The following is a 20,056-nucleotide window of genomic DNA, read 5'->3' as shown; positions in this document are numbered from 1 at the left end:
TTTACCGTCTGCCGTTATTCTTTAAAATTGTTCCATTGTATGATTTGCAATATAAGTCTGGCTTGAGTTTCACGATGATATGAGAATCTTTCATCATTCTTTAGAGGATGATATTGGGACTTCAACTATTAAGGTGATGGTTAAAGAGGATTAAATCCTGTAAGTTGTTTCTACTTGCATGGTAGGAGTAGAATTTTACCAATTGTTATACAATTTGTCATTAGTGTCATTCTTTAATTTTTTTTTTGGGCCAAAATGATCCTTTGGCGTAAAATTTGATCTTAGTGGACGGGTCTGTGCAGCGCTTGGAAACCGGTCCTGACAGTTAATGGGTGCTGGGACATGGGCTGGCGGTTCAATCAACATTGTATGAGAATGACATGATATGAATCTATTTTGCTTTTGGAATAAACTATGTTTTATATGATGGAATTAATTATTTTCGTCTAGGTGGAAGTAGTAGTTTTAATTCAATCTGTTAAATGTTCATTTTTCCCTGAGAAGAAATGTTACTTTTGTTATGAAATCTTTATTAAGCCCTTAATAAACGAATTTACTTCTAACAAGCCATACGCATTTGTAACACTAATACTTTGAAATTGATGAGAGTGAACGGTCCGACATCATAAGACCGTAGGTCTCATTTTGAGATCCAAAAAATAAAGAAAGAAGACGAGAAAATCATAAGCAGTGAACGGTACAGCCAATCCAACCGCACCGTCAACCAGCCAAATCCTGGTCCCGATTCCATTCTGGTTTTGGCGCGCTTACAAAGTGGAAGCCAGGGAAGATCTCCCCGGAGGCGCGCGCTAACTGGAGCAAGCGTATCAATTCGTCGAACGGTTGGTGGGCTCCTTCCGAGCGTCCTCGTCCGTGATCGTCTCTTACTCCTGGTCGGTCGCGGCTGGCGGCGTCCAGATCGGGAGAAATCCGGTCGTGATCTCCCCGGAGGGTGGCGTCCGGAAGCGGAGCTCGCCCGTTGCCGGATTTGGCTGGCCGAAGCCGTCGTAGGGAAGAGATCTCACCAATCCCTCCCCTCTGCTGCGGGCCTGAAACAGAGGGAGAGATCTCCCCGTTCACGACCTGGTCACCGGCCGCCCCTCCGCCTTCTTCTTCGACCTCACCAGCGTCGCCACCCACACGCGGCCGCCCGCGGCTTTGTATTCTTCTAGGGGTCCGCCGCCGTCCCGTTCCACCTGCATCGCCGGCCGCCCGCGGCCTCCGAGCAGAGGTCTTTCCGGCACCCGCGGACTCTTCCGGAGCTGAGAACTTTCCGCTGAGGTGGCAAGAATGTTCGCGTGGCGGTATATTATTGGTCCAGTGCACTGCTGAGCTGGGACGCCTGGTGTAGGATATAGGTGGCCCAAGGTTCAATCCTGCTGGGATAACTTACGCCGCAGGCCCAAATAACATCAACACAACCACGCGGCTCTTTCAAATCTCGGACGTCAATGTTAGCCCCTTCAGACGGGCGATATCATCGAACGGCCATTATTTTCCCATCTGAAACCCCATGCGTAACGACTAATCAAGCCCTGGGGGAATCGTCGAATCGAGAAAGAAAGACCCTCGTTGTTCCGAGGAGCAGAGTAAGACTTCTAATCGGTTCGGTGGTCGCGAACTTAATAAGAAAGATCCAGAGCTAGGGTAGTTGCCGCTCCATCGCCCCATTTCGAGCCCAATCTTGTCCTCCGATCTTCCATTTCCACGATTTAAAAGCGAGCCGGATAGAGGAGAAAAACCCTAGCCAAAGTCCATTATCTAGATTCCGTATCGCTAGCTCGGTTCCCAAATCCTTGGAACCCTCGCAGATCCTCGGATCTCTCGTTTTGCAAGGTGAGGTCTCGCACTGCTGTTGGATCTGCTACTTTTTGGTGTTCTAATTCGGTATGAGGAACCGTAGCTTGCGTTTAGTGCAGTGGTGGTCATCTACGGTTTCTCGTGGTTCCGATTTTGAACTCTCTTTGCTGTTTTTGTTGTTTGTTCTCTGTCTTCGAATCGAAGGAATGGGTAGAAGTCTTTTTTTCACTATTTATGGTTTGTCTTTTGGAAAAAAATAGTGAAAGATATCGACATTTTGCTGCTATTTTTGTTTGCAGAAGAGATCGAGCAAGGATGACGGAGCCCTCCAAAGTCATTCACATCCGAAATGTTGGGCATGAAATTTCTGAGGTGTTTTTTTTTGGAAATTTTTTGAATGTATTCTTGCAACTGAAGCACGTAAGCTTCTCTCTTTTCGGTCAATTTGACATATTTATTCCTTTTTCTACAGAATGACCTTCTTCAGTTAGTGCAGCCATTTGGCCCTGTCAGTAAGCTTGTGATATTACGGGCTAAAAATCAGGTTTTACACTTTATTTTATGTATTTCACTGTTTCTCTTTTCGTGGTGATTTGTATGGATTACTCGTGAGTTAGCTGGTACCTTCCTATTGTCTCAGGCTCTTATCCAGATGCATGATTTGCCTTCCGCTGTTAATGTCCTGCAGTACTACACAAATGTTCAACCAAGTGTCAGGTATTGTTTTGGACATCGACCACCCGCCCGCCCGCACACCGCCCCCCGGCGCGGGCGGGCCCTGGTTCTCATTTGTTTTTATTGCCCTAAAGGGATGCTACGTTATGGTGGTCACGATAAGTTTTTTCCCCTTGTTTATTTATGTGTTTACGAGACTAATTAGCATGCATATGCAGTCTTAGGAACCACATTTTTAAACAGCAAGATTTAGATTGCTATATCGGTCCTCGGCTTAAAGAAAATCAATACAGCAAAGTCCAACAGATTTATATTCTTAAGAATGACATAAAGCTTCTTCCCAAAGTAGGTAAGAAAGTTGGAATATTATTCAAATTGATGCTACTTTGCATTCTAATGGACTCCCAGTTCCTGGTTGATCACAAATATTATTGATGAGATATCAGATAACAAAGCTGCTAGGACTTCTGTTGTAATTACTTGAAAAATATCATAAAGGGATTGTTCTGTGAAAAAAATGTCAAAAACAGAAGTAAATATATGAATTACCTCTTTACAAAGTTCTCTTGGATAAGCCTTTTCTCATTTTCCATGAAAATTTTATATCTCATAGATTTTTATTTGTATGGCAGCTAATACCACATATAGCGTACACTTTATTAACATTGTTTTAGTAACTTAGGAAGGCTATCATGTACCAAGACTTTCTTTTGACCCAAAATCCAACTAAAAACTTCGGGTGCCCGTCCAGACTACAAACAAAGCAGAAGTGAAGCTTTGCACGGCATCGTGTTCACATGACACATACCGATACACATTTGATCACTAACTTTTCAATGGATAAAGGATTTTCTGGTAGTGCTCTTGTTTGTATGTGGGTTGTCTTTCGAGGTTGTCACTGTGGCTTTTGAGATTTTTAATCCAACATTTTTCTTTTTAGATACTATAAACTACCCTTTTTTTGGTACTTAAATGTCTCATTCGTGTCAACAGATTATGCTTCAATTTGATTTGCTATCAATGAATCATAACCATAATGCTAACCGTCAGTCATTGTTCCAACTATTTGGAAGTGGCTTTATTAATTCTCATTTTCCAAGCACTCCTGTCCAGGGCTGCCTCTGATATTATTTCAAACTCTGCAATGTCCTTTTTACAATTTCCATTCATGTAACCTTTGGTTTTCCCTCCTCTTTAAACATGTTTGCATCCTTTAGCATACATTAAAACCCATCCTTACTGGAATCCTCTCAGATCCCTTTTTTTGACATGCCCATACCATCGAAATCTGATTATTCCTCCGTCCTCATCATTGTCCTTATGTTGTGCAACCTGTACTGTTTTTACTCATATTTCCCTCTATTCTACCTAGTTTTACTGCATAACCATCTCAAAATTCTCATTTCTGCTACATTTAACTTACTTTCATGGACCTTATTTATTGCCAAACTTTCTGAGGGATGCAAAATTTTCTTAGTAAAAAAATTGAGAACAAATTTTATTTTTCTTTTTGATTTGAAGCTGAGTGAGATCCTTGTAATTTGTTTTCCTCTCACACCACACTCACATGGTATTATTGGTGTAGTTCAACCTTTACATTTGGTTGTTGCTTTTGTTTCTTTACCTCAGTATGGTGCTAGTGTCATCAACTCAGTATTGACCACCGTCCTTGGGGAAGAGCCATTTTGTTGGTTATATGTTCTTCACTTGCTAATAGGTCTTTAGGAATTCCAAGTTATTTTTTTCATCAAGTGGTTGATTATATTTATGATTTTTGTTCTGGTACACTAATTAATAGCTTTTAAGATATGAATATCTACAGATTTGTATTATTATGTTAATTGATCTTAAGTAGAATGAGATAAATGATAAACGAATCCTATTCGTCTGGAAGATGTGAGAGAAGGGGCTTAAGTTGATGCTAAACTACTCTTGGGCTATAGTAACATGAGAGGAAGAACTACATGATTAACTTAAGTTCAATTATCCTCCTTTTACTGTGATTTTAATCATGCTTTATTATTGTTTGGTAGCTATTCCACACTTTGCAGCTGGTGTTTTTGGATTCCGCCCCCCTCCCTCTCTTTCTCTCTCTCTCTCTCTCTCTCTCTCTCTCTCTCTCTCTCTGTATGAACTGTGAACTTCCAAAGCCTATAACAGAGATGGCTAGATTAAATCATGGAGACAAATTTGGCAGTCATGATTGTTGGATTTCATTGATGAGGTGATCTGGTAATCTTGTTCTGGATTCTCTGTTATAAGCAGATTTGGCAAGGGGTAGTTAATCTTGGCTGGATTTGAAAATGAATTTGATCCCACTTGAAATTTAAATATTTTTTAAAGTTCTTTAGAATTTGATTATTCCTTGAAAAAGATTACCAGGTCTTGTTGAGTTGCAATGAAAATTTGATTGTTGGATTCTAGATATTGAGATTAATGAAATAATATGGTTTCCTGCACTAATGGCGCCAAGAAATTGGTAACAGTGGATTGCCTTTGACATGAGTGCATTGTTAGTATCTGTCACGTGTTGTTGTTGACATATAGTTTGGTTGCTATGAGCTCCATTGACACTCGAAGCCTGCCAGGCCTTAAATGACTCCCTTACATGGGTCTAGGTAGGTGCCTGGTGGATTTTGCTGTGATATTTTGGGAGAGAAAAGGGGCACTGTCAATAAATAGAAACTGTCTTTGCTGTATGATCCTTGAAAAATGGTGCTATATGAGTGACAATTTAAGTATGGTTTGAGCAAAAAAGTAGCTGTTATCAGCTATCTTTGTGGTCTCAAGTCAAGTAGGTCTGGTGGGAACATTTGATTCTCGGTATGCTATTGTGGTTCTTCCATTTCATTAAAGTAAGGCCACTTTTTTGGAATTTTTGACAATCGATTGAAATTTATTGATCACCTCTGTTTGTAAAAGTTCATGCAATTGTGTTCATGTTTTGAAAATATATTTATATGTGCTAGTTAACGAACTGATTCAATATCTTCCAAGATCAAGTTATATCTGCGCCTATGTGAATGTAGGCTTTATTTTTGGGTTAGACTTATGCATGCATCATTGTCCTTCCTAAAAGTGGAGCTCCTCAAACATTGTCTCTGACACAATGACTAGCTTTGGGAATATTCTCCCATCGCACATTGCATGTACTAAAGAACTCTTCTAGGTTCTTCTTATCCTCATTCGCAATGCATTAAATGTGAATCAGAAGTTCATATGTATGCTGTCAAGTGTAATTTTTTGGCTCAGTCTCTAGCCTGTTATGATGGTCATCATGTACATAAAATATTATAGGACTATGGCGCAGCTTGTGGTGGATGTTCGTTTGTGGTATCTAATGTCTAATATTTTGATCACTTGGTATCCTTTGTTTACTTCATTTTGGCTATAGATGATTAGAGTCCTATATTTAACTGAAATGGGTTAACTTAATCTCTCATATGCTAAAATCCCTGCCTACTCAATATTAGTTTTTATTTTTTAAATTTTATCAAGAATTTTTTTTACAAGTATCTGACCTGGGTTACAATGTTGCAAGTTCAGGGGAAGGAATGTTTACATCCAATTTTCTTCGCATCAGGAACTGACAACAGCAGACCAGACCTCTCAAGGACGGAAGAGTGATCAGGTTAGTGATTGAATAAGTGAATTAATTATAGTTGTATGTACAGATGTGATTTTCTGAATCCATTTCAAGAAGATTAAATTTCAAAAATAGGGCATTCTGTTTGTTATCTTGATGTTTATTGACTGTTTGAGATGGTTTGGACAGTTTGTTTGAGGTAACCAGTGACTTGTTATGTAAAACTGATTTCAACTATAGCCTGAGAATTATTATGCTCCTTCCTACATTCGTGTTCCTATATCTCCATTTTGGTATTTTGTAAATCAATCGGTAACTATGGACTCAGGACTTTCATGCAGCAAAAAAAGATGTTTGCTCGGCACTCATTTCTCCCCAACTTCTTTTGAGTCAATTATAGTGTGAATTCAATCATTTTTCAGCAAAACTGTCCAATTCTTCGTTATGATAATGAATTTACATAGGTGGATTATGTTGCTTCTTAAGTAGAAATCCACTCCTTTTAGGACACCTAACCAGTTTTTCTTATTTTGCATACTGATAGTACATGTATACTGGAGACTAGGTATTATGGTATGTAGACTAGCATGCTGATTTTGTAGGTAGAAAGCCTATGTCATGGCAGTCAAATCTCTCTTTCTTGGAACAGAGCTTCAGCACTATTTTGAATTGTAATTCATTGTTGGTGAAAGTAACTTTGGTGCTTTCCAACCCGCTCATAAGTGGTTGTGTTGAAAAATGTTGTCAAACATAACTGAACCATGTTTTGTCAATCAAGTCAATCCCATATATATTGGAAAAAGCATGCTAGTCAAGGGTAAAAGTAAGGAGAATGTAAGCACATATGCCTAGGCAGTTGTCTTCCTTCAAGGGAACTAACTTTCTTAAACGTGTGCTCTATGTTAAATGTTTCAAACATGCCTATGCAGTCCTCTACCTATCGCAGGGTAGAACTGGTGTCTGTGATCAGCAATTCATGCTAGATGCATTTGGCATTGAGATATTATTTGCTTTTAAAAGACTGAGAAAGTGTGTAGTTTTAATTATGTAATTGTGGATTTGATCATATTTGCCATTTTGGAAGATATCTTATTAAGTCAGCAAATAGTCACGAGACTTCGTACGAATTAGGTGGCCATTGCTGTATTAAGCATTTTGAGTATAGCACATTACATTTTGTGGTTTGAGAGAACTGCTAATAGTGAATCCTATTTGGTGACCTGCTACTGTTTCTATATATTTTAGAAACTTGAGATAATATAACTAGCAGAAAACCTGGGTTTAGAAACTCTACGTAATGCATGTCAGGTTGAATTATAATGTATTATGGGTAGCATCCCGGGATACTTATATTAACCATGAAAGTACTTACAGTACACCCCTATAATGAATGTATGTATCTATATATGTATGTATGCATATGTGTGTGTATGTGTGTCTGTGTATTTGTGTATGTGTATGTGTGCTTGGCCAACTGTGAGAGACATGAGTGGGCATTCCATGTGTTTCTATACTTGTGGTAATGATAATAATGATATAATCAAGTTACAGGGTTAATTGCATGTGTGGGAGAAGAGACATTTTAGCAAATTTTACTTGAGGACTTTTTAACAATTTATCTGTGTCGTATATTTTTCTTATTTTCCTTACCTATCTATTCACCTCCATACATACTTCTATATAGCTCAAATTTTAAGTAATTTATTCTCTCTACAGTTTCTTGTTCTTTCAACTATATATTCTTCTCTATTTATTCCTCTCTCTCTCTTTCTCTCTCTGTCTTTATGATGGTCTGCTATGGGGCACTCAGGATTCACAACCCAACCGAATCCTCTTAGTTACAATTCATCACATGCTCTATCCTATAACAGTGGAAGTTCTGCATCAAGTGTTTTCTCCTCATGGATTTGTGGAGAAGATCGTCACATTTCAGAAGTCAGCTGGTCAGCTTCTTCAAGTCTTCTCACTCTTCTCTTTTAAGTCTTTCTGGATTTTATAACTGGTTGGGTGGATTTTATATTATGCATTTGTTTGTATATTTGTTTAAAATATTTTTTTCTCAGTTTGATTGCTATGATTTATATTTCATGATACCTACTTTCTTTCATGCTATGAAGACCATGCAGTAGATATTTAGAATGTTCCTTTTCCTAATTGTGTAGGTTTTCAAGCCCTTATCCAGTATCAATCACGCCAGAGTGCTATGCAAGCAAGAAGTACACTGCAAGTATGACATTTATATTCTGTTTAGTTTCCATAGTTGCCTGGTGCCTTCGGATCAGGAAGCTGATATTAATGATGGTATGGTTATTTATGTAGGGCCGCAACATATATGATGGTTGTTGTCAGCTAGATATACAGTTTTCCAAGTATGTTCCTTCTAGACTGGCAATTATTTGGTTATTTCTTTGTTCCCCGTGTTGTAGATTTCTTACTGGTTTCTTTTTCCTGTTCAAAATCCAGTCTCAATGAGTTACAAGTTAACTACAACAACGAGCGGTCTAGGTATGTTGACAACTAGAATGCCATTTGATGTATCTGATATTAAGAAAAAATCTTGTATTTGTACTATATGATTTCCAGTTGCCCAGTTCGGGACTGACTATTTGGAGTAGTCTATTGTTAATGGTCAATCACATTAAAGGTGACCACATCTTTTTAGTGGACGAGAAAAATATCAAAAATTATGAGAAGATGCAAGCAAATCCTTTCTGAGATTGATAAAAGGTAAGAAAAAAACCAAAATTATTTTGAAAGTATAAGGGGAACGCTTTTTTTGAGGGCAAGAATAGAGGGTCTCTTTTGGTGAAACAATGTGTCCTGTTACCTATCACTCACGAACCTATAGGGGATTAAAGGCTTTGCAGTACAATATTGTCAAAATTACCTTTGCTATTCCTTATCCGAATTCTGAATTACATGGCATTGAGTATTCGGGCTTGCATGCTCCTTGAATTCCTCCATTATCAAGTTTAGTGTTAGTGGGATTTGGCTTAGATTTTAGATTTTTCATTGCCAACAAAGGTAACAGAAGCTTTAGTTGAGCAAGTATAATATACTAAATAGACTTGATGGTCCATGATCTCGTCCTGTATAAAGTGAATGGTGTTTTCATGTTAATATTGACTCCTTTTTCTGCAATGATATCAATCGTGAGGTTTCTTTCCAATGTAATTGTACAACATAAAAGACGAACCTTGTGGGGGAATCGTTCGGTTTCAGCAACAATCAGTAATCTTATTCACTTGATATGTGGTAAATTTAAAGAATTAGGTTTGCTATATGAATAATTTGATACCGTTTTATGATCTGCTTTCAGTGAACTATCTAAATTAAGGACGTCTTCGTTGCCTTATCTTTATATGAGATAAGGCTCTGGTTTGAAACTAGGATGCGTATTGATGTGGACTTAAACTCAAGCTCCTTGTGATGTACTTTAATGCAATTGAGGAGAATTTCTGACCAATTGCATTATCTCACTACCTTAACAGTAAAAGTTCTTTAGAAGCAAGAATGGAAAATAATCCACTGGCATTTCTTACTAACAAAACCTCTTCTATGATAGAAAACATGCAATTGACCTTACTCTTCTCATCTCATTGGGTTTCTTTCATGAGTTCCATACACCACCTCTCCAGCAGAAGTAATCCAATAATCACTGACTGATGCCTAATAATACTACTGCAACATTAAAAGCTTAGGCTAATCAACTCTTTGTGGTCAAACTAAAACGTTTTTTCCTGTCCTTTCAAACACTAAAGCTCATCAATTCCTCAAATCTTTTAGACCTAGCCATACACTTCCATATCACTTTGATGATTGGGTGTCTCCATCTTGCTCATTTCTTCATCCACCTACTGCCTATCCAATCCCCCTGCATTCATTTCCTGCTTGATATTCTGCAACTGCAAGCCACTTTTCATTCCAAATCCTCTGCGCTAGGCTTTTTGAAACTTGGGCATTCCCCCTTCTACAATCCAGGATGTGCCACCCCCCCTCCCCCACAAAAGAAACATATACAATGAGAAATATGTTAGAATGTTTCTTAGAAAAGCCGTGGCTTAGATCTAACTATGGCAAATAAATTAAAGGTGGATTGGCATGAAATTATCCAAATAGAAAAGAAAGCTCCATAATGCATGTACTCAGAATCCTGTTCAATATGAAAACTAAAGTTCTCATCAAATTAAGACTGTAAATAAGCCATATCAAAGGAAAATGTGAATTAAAGAGGATCTTACTCCAAATCCAATGAGATCACCGCCATGTCATATTTCTCTTGTAGTATTTATATATTTTCCATCTTTCATGGGTTATCATTCCTCTGTCGTGTAGATGATTCACTTCTCCATTTTCATACTGATTGAGGTCAGATCATCGTCCATGATTCTTTTTTCTGTTTCTCCTTTATCCATGCCATATTTGTTTCATATATTATTAATATTGCAGGATAACTGGTTGGATCCATTTTTTGTCAGAATAATCATTTATTTTTTTTCAAGAGTAGGTGTTTCAGTATTTGATATGATAATGGCGAAGAATAACTAATCTACTCTTACAGATATTGCCAAGAGACGAGCATAAAGGACTAATGGGTCAATATTGTAGCATAGATTAGTTAAATGCTGGGCATTATATAATTGGAATGGTCCCAAGTCTACAAGACTTGAATGGATTATCAATAAATTTAAAATATTTTCACTTTCAAAAAATATTCTTATTAATTATAGAGTTAAAATATTTTTATTAATTATAAATCTGTCGTTAAATGTGGTTCAAATGACATTTCAATTTTGTGAAACTGCTATCATGTTAAAAAGAATGCAAACTTTTTAAAATTTTTTAACTGTTACTATTATTTTGTTGTTATGAGCCATTACGTTATCATGAAATTATCACAAACATATAAGCAATCTAATATGAAGTTAATTTTAAAATATTTTTATAATAATTGATCATATTAAATTATGACAGTTTATAATGATTTTAGATCATTGTCATTATGTGACTGTAGCATAATTGTTTTAATCACATTGTCTCATTGTCTTTCCCGTTTTTGTATTTGCCCATTTATCCCACACCATCACCCCTCTCCCCACCGTGTCTGAAGCTGTAGTCGTGGCTCTGCCCTTGTACAATATCAAGTTGGTGATTGCCATTTAAAGAAAGGAGCAGTATCCTTAATTAACAAAATGATCTCGGTCCGCCTGGCCATATTTAACCTTCTTCAATCAAGTTAGAGCCATTCACCTTATGTCTGTGCATAAGCTGGAGGCTGAAATGCATCATGATCTCATGACCATCTGTTTCATTCGAGAACATTTTAACTAAATTTCAAAAAAAAAGGCATCCAATTAAATTAAGGTAGGAGGAAACTAATGTTGGGTGACCATCGATAAATATTTTCCAAAGCAAGGGGGCATTATTATATGTTTAAGGGTTTGTATGAAGTTGACCCTCCTGCAAATTCTTGGTGCAGCTAATGGAGGCTACTCCCTTTCTCCTGGTAAACTTTTTTTACAGAAAAACTCCATCACCAGGATTTCTTTGAGGTTGTCAAATTTAACTATATGATTGATTACTTTAATAACTAATTAACTATACTATACTGTATCAAAAAAAAAAAAAAACTATTTAAGGAAAAGCAATTGTTGTGTCTTGGTCTTCTTTTTATTCATTCTTGCATGTTTCTCTTTTTTTCCCTTCCATGTCCTTTTCGTTTATCTTAATACAGATTTTGCTATTTTGCTAAATGTGCCCGTTATCCTTGTTCAGAGATTTCACAAATCCATCTTTACCTACCGAACAGAGAGGTAGATCATCGCAAGTAAGTTGGATTTTCATTGGCTTTGGTTTTTTTTTTTTTTTTGCCCAGCACCCCCCCACCCACCCACCCACCCCCTGCGGTTTTTTTTTTGCTCTAGCAGTCAAATGCCGAAAGTGTACCTTTTTCGAAGCTAAAAATTTTCTTTTAATACTTTGTATCATTTATTGTCTCATTTCTTTGTTTTATTTGAGGCAGCCTGGGTATGGTGATGCAGGAGGTTTGTACGCACTTCAACCTGGAGCCAGAGGTGCCTATTCTAAGTTCCTCTCTTACTCAAGTCTTTATTCATCATCCATTCGCTGATATTTCTTTTTTTGGATTCTTTTTGTTTCAGTTGCATTTGCACAGGTGAGTATTTGTTGAGCCAAATCTGAGTCATTAGCAGGTTATGTTTATTTGTGATGCCATTTTCTTAATTAATTTGAGTAACATGCAATTTCATTTATATTTTCCTAATGGCTACAAAAAAACTTCTCACAATTATATTTGCATGCCATGTTATCATTGTTTTTATTAGATGAGCAATGCTGCGGCAATTGCAGCTGCATTTGGTGGCGGTTTGCCTCCTGGAATAAGTGGTACTAATGACAGGTGCACAATCTTGGTCACTAATTTGAATCCTGATGTAAGTCTAACTCTACCCATTCTATGATTTTCTCCTTTGCTCCTCTAGCACTCCTCACACAGGGCTGCTTAATCCTTCAATTTGTATTATGATTGTAGAAAATTGACGAGGATAAGCTTTTTAATCTGTTTTCAATATATGGCAACATCATAAGAATCAAGCTACTCCGCAATAAACCAGATCATGCACTTGTTCAGATGGGGGATGGGTTTCAGGCTGAATTGGCTGTACATTTCTTGAAGGTTTGCTTGTTCTTGACCTCTCTTGTACTTTAACTTTATTAGCTTTAATTGTTGAATCACCATTTGGTCTCCAAGATATGGATTGTTGGAAAATAAATTAGTTGCAACAATGTTAATTTTTCTTCAGTTGTATTCATCAAGTCATAATTGGAAAATATTCACTTGGTGCTTCCTAATTATTGGTGCTTCCTAATTATTGATTATGTCTTGATATGATCGGTGAATCTATATGGAAGATGAATCCTTGTTAGGAATTAATGGTGAACAATGGCAGAAGTCAACCATAGATGGAAAGGATTCTTGGCAATTGTTATTTTTGTTTTTCTATGAGTGCTTGAATAACTTAGTATTATGTGACATGACAATTTGGATTTATTTACCTACTGTTTACTGTGCTTCCAAAAACCTTGTCAGTTAATCCACAGAAAAAGCCTTTTCAATTTCTGATGTAACTGTGCACTGTCATGCTATAACCTGAACGCCCTTTATTCATCAGTTTTCAACTTTTCTACCTGCGCTGTCAAACAAAAGTATTTTCGTGATGAGTTCCATCTCTCTGTTGTCAGCAACTTCAACCTTCGTTTAATTTTCATATGTAGCGGCTAGTCTATATCTGCAAACCGTGCTGAAATAGATAAAAACAAGCCGCTACATTTTATCTCTTGTGCATACCATGAATGACCAGAAGATTTCTTATGTAGGCAAATGTAGAGCAAAATGATCTCCCAACATATTTTCGGATAGAATGCTGTCGGTGCACGTTTAATTACTGTTTCTTTGTGCCGGTAGACATCTTGGAACTGAAAAGCCTGTGCTTAGTGGTCCCATTATTGGTGACTACCCCGCTTATTGATTGGACAATCACTGCAAGTGGTTTGTGTAATAAATGCCACTGAGAATGGAATAAATACCTTTCCCTTCTCTCTCTTGATAATTGTGAAAACTGGAACTCTGATGCTTAGAGCTTACCTGCCTGTTTCCAGCTTGATCTGGTCCACATTCCATTACTTTGAATTTGGAGTACCTTGAATTGTCCTGTTTGATTTCATTTTTCTTCCCCTTTTATGTCAGGGTGCAATGTTGTTTGGGAAGAGAATGGAGGTGAACTTCTCGAAGTATCCAAACATCACGCCAGCCCCCGACACCCACGAATATGCTGGGTCCAGCCTTAATCGCTTCAACAATAATGCAGTTAAAAACTACCGATATTGCTGTGTTCCAACCAAAATGATCCATGTGTCAGCTCTCCCTCAGGACATCACAGAGGATGAAATTGTGACTCACCTGGAGGAGCATGGCCCAATTGTAAACAGCAAGCTTTTTGAGGTCAATGGGAAGAAGCAAGCCCTGGTTCTGTTTGAGAACGAGGAACAGGCTACTGAGGCTCTGGTATGCAAGCATGCAAGCACCGTTGACCGGTCGGTCATTCGTATTTCCTTCTCCCAGCTTCAGAGTATTTAGATTGACCTTTGGATGGTGGGAGATAATGGTGGGTGTGCTCCCTCTTTTTCTTGCACTTGGTACTTGCATACATTTTTTTTGGTGGGAAGAAGACTGGCACATTTTGGATTTGTGTTTTGTGTAGGCTTCTATGATAGTACGGAATGACCATGGCAACTATGGACATGTATGTCTCGGTTCTAGCCATCTTTGGCAGCAGAGGTGGTGATCGGCTTCCTTCGTCTAAAAGTTCCTTTTCGTAGTTAATTTTGCAGTGGTGGAGCTCATATATGGATATATTAGTAGTGGCATGTGTCCTTTATCATGGTTGCTTGTCCTCGACGCAGCCTTTCAAGTTCTTGTCATTTTTTTTTTGTCTTGTATAAAGCTCATTTGCGAACTAATCATGAAAACATGTTGGTCAAGTGTAAGCGTTGAGTAATGAAGGGATGTTGGTTTTTCGAGTACCTATATGTGACAGAAAGCTGTGGAATGAGTGATAGAAACTAGCATGTTGCTATTTTTTTAATAGTCATTCAGGATCCAAAGTCGCTGCTGCAGCTTGCACGGTCTGCAGGGGTGGAGATTTCAAAATGTAATGTGCCAATGGAAAGCAAAACCAGCAAGAGTGACTTTATAATGGTAACTTAAAAGGCAGGAGTGCAAAGTACATTAGAATTCATACTGTTCAGCTTAATGTCCGGGTTGCTGGTTTCTCCCGGGCTCGTTTAATCTTCGGTGCAAGGTCACGTTTTTCATGGAGCAGCAGAATGTATGTGCTGTGTGTGCTCTATGTTTGTATTCTCTGCGACAAGTCTGGGGGCTTCTTTCATCATGGAAAAAGAACCAGAAAGAATAATCTGTATGAATTCTCTCCAGCTTGGGGCTGGATTGGAGAAATCCAGTTTCGAATCATGGACCATCCGTGATTGGAGATGCGGCAGGTCCAGCAGGCAAGACGGTGCAGCTCGTTTTATATATGAAATGCTAATTGCTAGCAGTGTGAGTGGACACAGTTTCTGAAAACGAAAATGGCTTCACTAATATCTATTCTCAGTGATGAAATGGTAAATCGAAGTTAAACAGAATTATAATCCGACTGAAGTTTAATTTGATTTCTAGTTCTTCCATTCTTAACGAGAAACAGACAAGCATTAAGTGACCTCATTTTCTGAAACAACGTAGTAAGAGAGGCAATTTAGGATTTAAGGAATTAGAAATACAGGGAGGTCCTATCTTCCAATCATGGCCATCCATGATAAGCATGACCATCATGATTGGATGGATCGTCAGGCCCATCCAATCACAGCCATCTGTATTTGAGCCAGTACTTTGGGCTTCATCAATATATAATCTGAAGGAGGAGTGCTAAAGGTACTCGTGCGTGCATGCCTTTTTGGTTTACACGTGCTGAGGTTGTGCCATCTTGTATCTTTGGAATTCTCTTATTGATTCTGCTTCTACTAAATACTTGTGGAGAGCTTTTGGTGGTTGGACAACAAGCTCACGGGAAGAATCCAGCAGGTAACTAATACTAGTTAATAATTTTCCAAAAGCTTCCTTTCCCATGGTGGCTTTTATTGCCGGTAAAGACGCACGCATAAGTAGATAATCACGCAACTTTCTCATTTTATAATTTTTAGCCTAGGAACTATTAAAAATATTTTATTATATAGAAGCTAATATATAATTAAAACAAGTAAAATAATAGGTTTTCTTGGGCCTATCCCACATTTTATCTTTTTTTCCAACAATTGCTTGCTATAGTTTTGGGGTTGCATGAAAGGAAGCTTCATCTTCCTCTAAGCGAATTCATCGTGCAATGACCACTTCGAGATCTATGCGAACGGATGAATGAAAAAATTCGGAGTGCTTCAAGATCTATATAGGCTACAATGAAATAGTCGACGTCACGAAAAAAGATCAATCATTCTTTCGCATGAAAGATGCAACTCGAACATATCTACTCGTGAGTCATACGGTTGGACCGCTGAGGTCGATGATTTATCCGAATTTTTGATAAAATCGAGTTGACTCACCAAGGGCAAGAGTCAAGTTAACTTGGTCAACCTAGGCCGACTGGATCTCAAAATCTTAGGAAATAACATCTTTATCTAGTTTGATAAACTCCTTAATAATATCATAATTGATTTAAGGAGTATACATCTTGCTATCCTTTACCACACTATATTAATCTTCCAAAAACATATACTGATAATTAAATCAAACTGCTAGTAATAATAATGTTTTTCAAAGTTGAAATTAATCAATTTACTATGATATGTTATCATGGCACTCTCGTGTTGATGTTGGGCATTATAAAATATCTAGTAATTCCTCTCTGTTTTGCTAGGAAAAATAGGGGTCATCCCCCAAACATCTGTTTCATTCGAGCATATAATTACATTGTCAGAGCAGATTCCTCAATCCATGACCATTTGATATATATACATATATATACATATATATATATATATATATCTATGTATATATACTATTAAAATATGCATGGGGTGTTTAAAAAGAAAAAAGTTATTCCAACATCAATTAAGTTGTTGGATGTGTTTTAAAAGGCCTAAAATATTTATGTACAAAAGAATTATATATTTTAAAGATCTCCAGACCATGGATCAAGTCTTCCACGATATCAAGTTGTAATGAAACATCATAGTATTTCAATTTTGGGATGATTTTATGTGCAGTCTACCAATATGATTTTTTCAACTAATTGAATAGCCATTTTAGATATGCTTAAGCACCGAACGCAAGGGGTTCCAATATAATACTACCGAAACTAATCTATTTGGTATTTCTTTCCGAGTTAAGATTAGACATTAGACTTCTAGATTTATAATATCTTATGTTATTTTTTTTCCAAAACATAATTTTTGACTAAATATAATAAAAAAATAATATATGCTCCAAAGGGGATCTCTGGTGGAATTATACTCAAAGGAACAGAAGACCAAATTCTCGGGAAAAAAAAGAGAAAGAAAATACCCTACTCAGAAGTGGGCGGCGGTAGTTGGCTGGAATCGGCCGAATACGGCGTCAGAAGCGCCGAGCCACCGTCCCCAACAAAATTCTCTGACGCTGTTGCCTCCGAAGTATAGAACCGAGGAGGAGGAGGAGGAGGAGGAGGAGAAGCGGAAGCAAAAACAGAGGAAGATGTTTGCAAGGAACCAGAAGCTAAAGAACCATCCATCGTCGTGGAAGCCACTGCCCAAGGATAGTTGGAGTACATCGACCGATCCGAAAGGCTTGTCGGTGGAAGCGTCCGGTACTCCCCAAGCCCTTGCGGTAGCCACGAGTACTCCAAGTAGTCCCTCGATGCATCAGAGCTCAGAGTTGCCGGAGAATTCGAGTTTGCTGGAGCAGCAGAGGGAGGCGTCGAGGGGAGGCGGGCGTCCTCGGGGAAGTTGAGCTTGGCTCGGCTGCCTCGGAAGCGGAGGGCGGCCTCGTCGTAGGCCCGGGCAGCAGCCTCAGCTGTGTCGAAGGTGCCGAGCCACACACGAGCTGCCTTGTGGGGGTCGCGGATCTCGGCAGCCCACCTGCCCCATGGGCGCTGGCGGACTCCCCTGTATCGCCTCCTTGGTGCAGCCTCCCTCGCTGCTTCCGGGTAGGAGGAAGGGGAGGACTCTTCCATGGCTGGGGCTTGGATGCTGGTTTGGGGGCTCTGTTTGCTATGTTCTGTTGCTATAGAATAACGGAAGAACAAAGAAGGAAAAAAAGTGAAGTTAGGATCATGGTGTCGGTGAGAGAGGAGAAAATTAAATAATAGAAGGGGGTGGATGAATATATGGATAACTTAAGATAAAAATATAAATTACTACTCTTTGACTGGGTCAGGAGATCAAGGTTCTGAGAGAGAAGGTGTTATATAGGGGTATCGATCGAAGTTGTATAAAATGAAACAATGAAGATGATAAGATGTGTCGCCAAATGATTTAAGAAGCGTATTACTTCAGTTTCTGCATTCGTGCGAAGACGAAGTTAAAAGAAGATAAATCCTATGAAGAGCACATAAAGAGTTGGTGGAGTTTGAGACTATCCTGTCATCTTTGGGTTTGGTTGGGAGGGGAAGGAGAAGTTCTCTGTTGCCATGGAAGTCTTGCAACATAGAGAAATAGAAGGAAGATAATCGAGGAAGTTATTTGCTGCTGCATCTTAAAGACAGATAAAAAGAAAAAGGGAGACTAATCTATAATTATTTACATGCCACCTTGTTAAACATGCAACGGATAATGACAGCAAGAGAGACTCATGCATGCTAGAATAGAAGCTGAAAGAAGAAACTATAAGAGGTTATATGTTGCTGCATCCGGGAGTTTAAAAGCATAGAGACAGGGAGTATGAATTTGTTAGCTGTTCGTCATCTTGTTAACATGTAGGGATCAAACTCGAGCATGCAACAAATAATGCACTCAATACAAGATGGAAGAGACTGAACACGAAAACCTGGTAAGCGAGCTCTTGCATGCATATATAAAGTTGCCAGTAAGATGAGTTATTAGCGTGATCATGATGCTTTGAACATCAAAATATATGATAATTTTAGATAAATTCTCACATGACATGTGCAATAACGCTACTCAGTACTTAATAGTTAGAAAACCTGTACATCAAGTTCTGATCAACATTAATTCGAGATGCTGCCACAATAATGTCCGATACAAATTAAGGGAAATATAATTAGTATTTGTCTGTGTTCGTTCAAAGATAAAAGTAAGAACACCAGGACAAGGTGTTGCTTATTCTTGATATATATCAAACCCTTCAGAACTGTAGCAGTGGAGTTATTTTCTCTATTAAATCATCTGCATGTCGACAGTGAATTAATAAGAGAGCTCGAAGCGCATAAAAATCATAGGAAGAACAAAAGCGAGATCTAGCTAGAGAGCAATCAAAGCTGCAGAGAAACGAACAACTCACCTACAACATTTGGTGATGCCTCCCCCCTATGATAGCTGTCAAACTGACCATAACCATGATGATACCTCATCACCAACTCGGGGGGTAGCACCTCTCTCGTTCTTTTCTGCCCGCAGCCGCCGCCGCCACCCTGACCACCCCAAGAATGCGAAGATGACGAAGAAGAAGGCGAGCCAACCGAGCCCAAACAACCGGCCGGCACCACCTCCCAAGCCAAGCCCCCAGGCACCCGCTCCCCGGAGACGATACGGGTCGAGGCCGGGATCATAGTGGGCGTCTCCTGAGCCTGGCGGCGCCGCCCCGTCCTCGTCGATGACATCCTCGCCACCGCCCCGTCCTCTTCGACATCATCATGCCGTGCTGGGGCAGAGCTACCGCCTGATGCGTTTGCCAGTTCGAAGCACATCAAACTCATGCGTACCAGCTCCTCAAGGGAAGCCTTGGAATATTTGAAGGGAGTGGAATGTCTGTAGAGAAAGAAAGGTATCCGGATCAAAAAAAGTTAGTGCAAGTCAATTAAAACGTGCAGAGCCGCCATCCGTATAGATGTCTCCATGGCTAGAGCTTTAGGAGAGAGGGTGCATGTGTTGGAGTTAATCCCGATTCTAAAGCTAATTGTTTTTTGAATGAGTCATAGTTAGTGGAGTTTGTGTGTCCTGTTATTGTGGCTACTGATAGCCACGTTTCCATGTTTCCTTATTTTTAGTTTTTAGTTTGTAGTGGCTATAGTGGCTAGAGAATAGGAATTTTTTTTCTGCCTATTATAAATAGGTAATTGTTATTAGTTTAATGTATGAAAGTTATCTTTATTTTGTTTTCCAGCAATACAAAGTGTGTTTTCTCTTCCTCTGTTTTGTGGTTTTTTTTCTGCTTTTATCCCTTCTACTCCTTCAATTGGTATCAGAGCAGGTTCAATGAATGGTCCTGTT

At 38.7% G+C, this 20,056-nt stretch overlaps 2 protein-coding genes across 4 annotated transcripts; one reads left to right on the top strand and one right to left on the bottom strand.

Annotated features, from left to right (window-relative positions):
• The first annotated feature begins 717 nt into the window (after window positions 1-717).
• LOC103710090 (polypyrimidine tract-binding protein homolog 3-like) lies at window positions 718-14,662 on the top strand. The gene is made up of 16 exons (XM_008795704.4): window positions 718-1,836; window positions 2,100-2,172; window positions 2,273-2,344; window positions 2,441-2,517; window positions 6,022-6,106; window positions 7,872-8,004; window positions 8,224-8,288; window positions 8,381-8,430; window positions 8,525-8,566; window positions 11,837-11,888; window positions 12,084-12,135; window positions 12,223-12,236; window positions 12,406-12,513; window positions 12,612-12,755; window positions 13,827-14,244; window positions 14,341-14,662. Exons 2-15 carry the CDS (start codon window positions 2,116-2,118, stop codon window positions 14,214-14,216), a joined length of 1,341 nt encoding a protein of 446 aa, XP_008793926.1. The 5' UTR covers window positions 718-1,836; window positions 2,100-2,115; the 3' UTR covers window positions 14,217-14,244; window positions 14,341-14,662.
• On the bottom strand, window positions 14,561-19,692 carry LOC103710089 (ethylene-responsive transcription factor ERF115-like). Of its 3 annotated transcripts, XM_026805816.2 has the most exons (3): window positions 19,128-19,692; window positions 17,196-17,891; window positions 14,561-15,214 (listed from the first exon to the last, which is right to left on the bottom strand). In XM_026805816.2, exons 1-2 carry the CDS (start codon window positions 19,540-19,542, stop codon window positions 17,197-17,199), a joined length of 1,110 nt encoding a protein of 369 aa, XP_026661617.2. In that variant the 5' UTR covers window positions 19,543-19,692; the 3' UTR covers window positions 14,561-15,214; window position 17,196. The 3 variants fall into 3 exon arrangements, with proteins under 3 accessions (XP_026661617.2, XP_008793924.2, XP_008793923.2); XM_008795702.4 differs by having other exon boundaries at window positions 14,561-17,885; XM_008795701.4 differs by lacking the exon at window positions 14,561-15,214 and having other exon boundaries at window positions 17,087-17,891.
• Window positions 19,693-20,056: the final 364 nt, after the last annotated feature.

Source organism: Phoenix dactylifera, unplaced genomic scaffold (genome assembly GCF_009389715.1).
Source record: "Phoenix dactylifera cultivar Barhee BC4 unplaced genomic scaffold, palm_55x_up_171113_PBpolish2nd_filt_p 000046F, whole genome shotgun sequence".
Lineage (NCBI taxonomy): Eukaryota > Viridiplantae > Streptophyta > Magnoliopsida > Arecales > Arecaceae > Phoenix > Phoenix dactylifera.
This window is presented reverse-complemented; position numbering and strand designations above follow the sequence as displayed.

What these genes read in the sequence shown, in the direction of transcription:
- LOC103710090 (XM_008795704.4), top strand. Translation starts at nt 2,116, where the DNA reads ATGACGGAGCCCTCCAAAGTCATTCACATCCGAAATGTTGGGCATGAA. An exon ending in TATTACGGGCTAAAAATCAG is followed by an intron (nt 2,345 to 2,440) that starts GTTTTACACTTT and finishes CTATTGTCTCAG; the next exon opens with GCTCTTATCCAGATGCATGA. An exon ending in CACATTTCAGAAGTCAGCTG is followed by an intron (nt 8,005 to 8,223) that starts GTCAGCTTCTTC and finishes CTAATTGTGTAG; the next exon opens with GTTTTCAAGCCCTTATCCAG.
- LOC103710089 (XM_026805816.2), bottom strand. Translation starts at nt 19,542, where the DNA reads ATGAGTTTGATGTGCTTCGAACTGGCAAACGCATCAGGCGGTAGCTCT. An exon ending in GGCATCACCAAATGTTGTAG is followed by an intron (nt 17,892 to 19,127) that starts GTGAGTTGTTCG and finishes GTTATTCTATAG; the next exon opens with CAACAGAACATAGCAAACAG.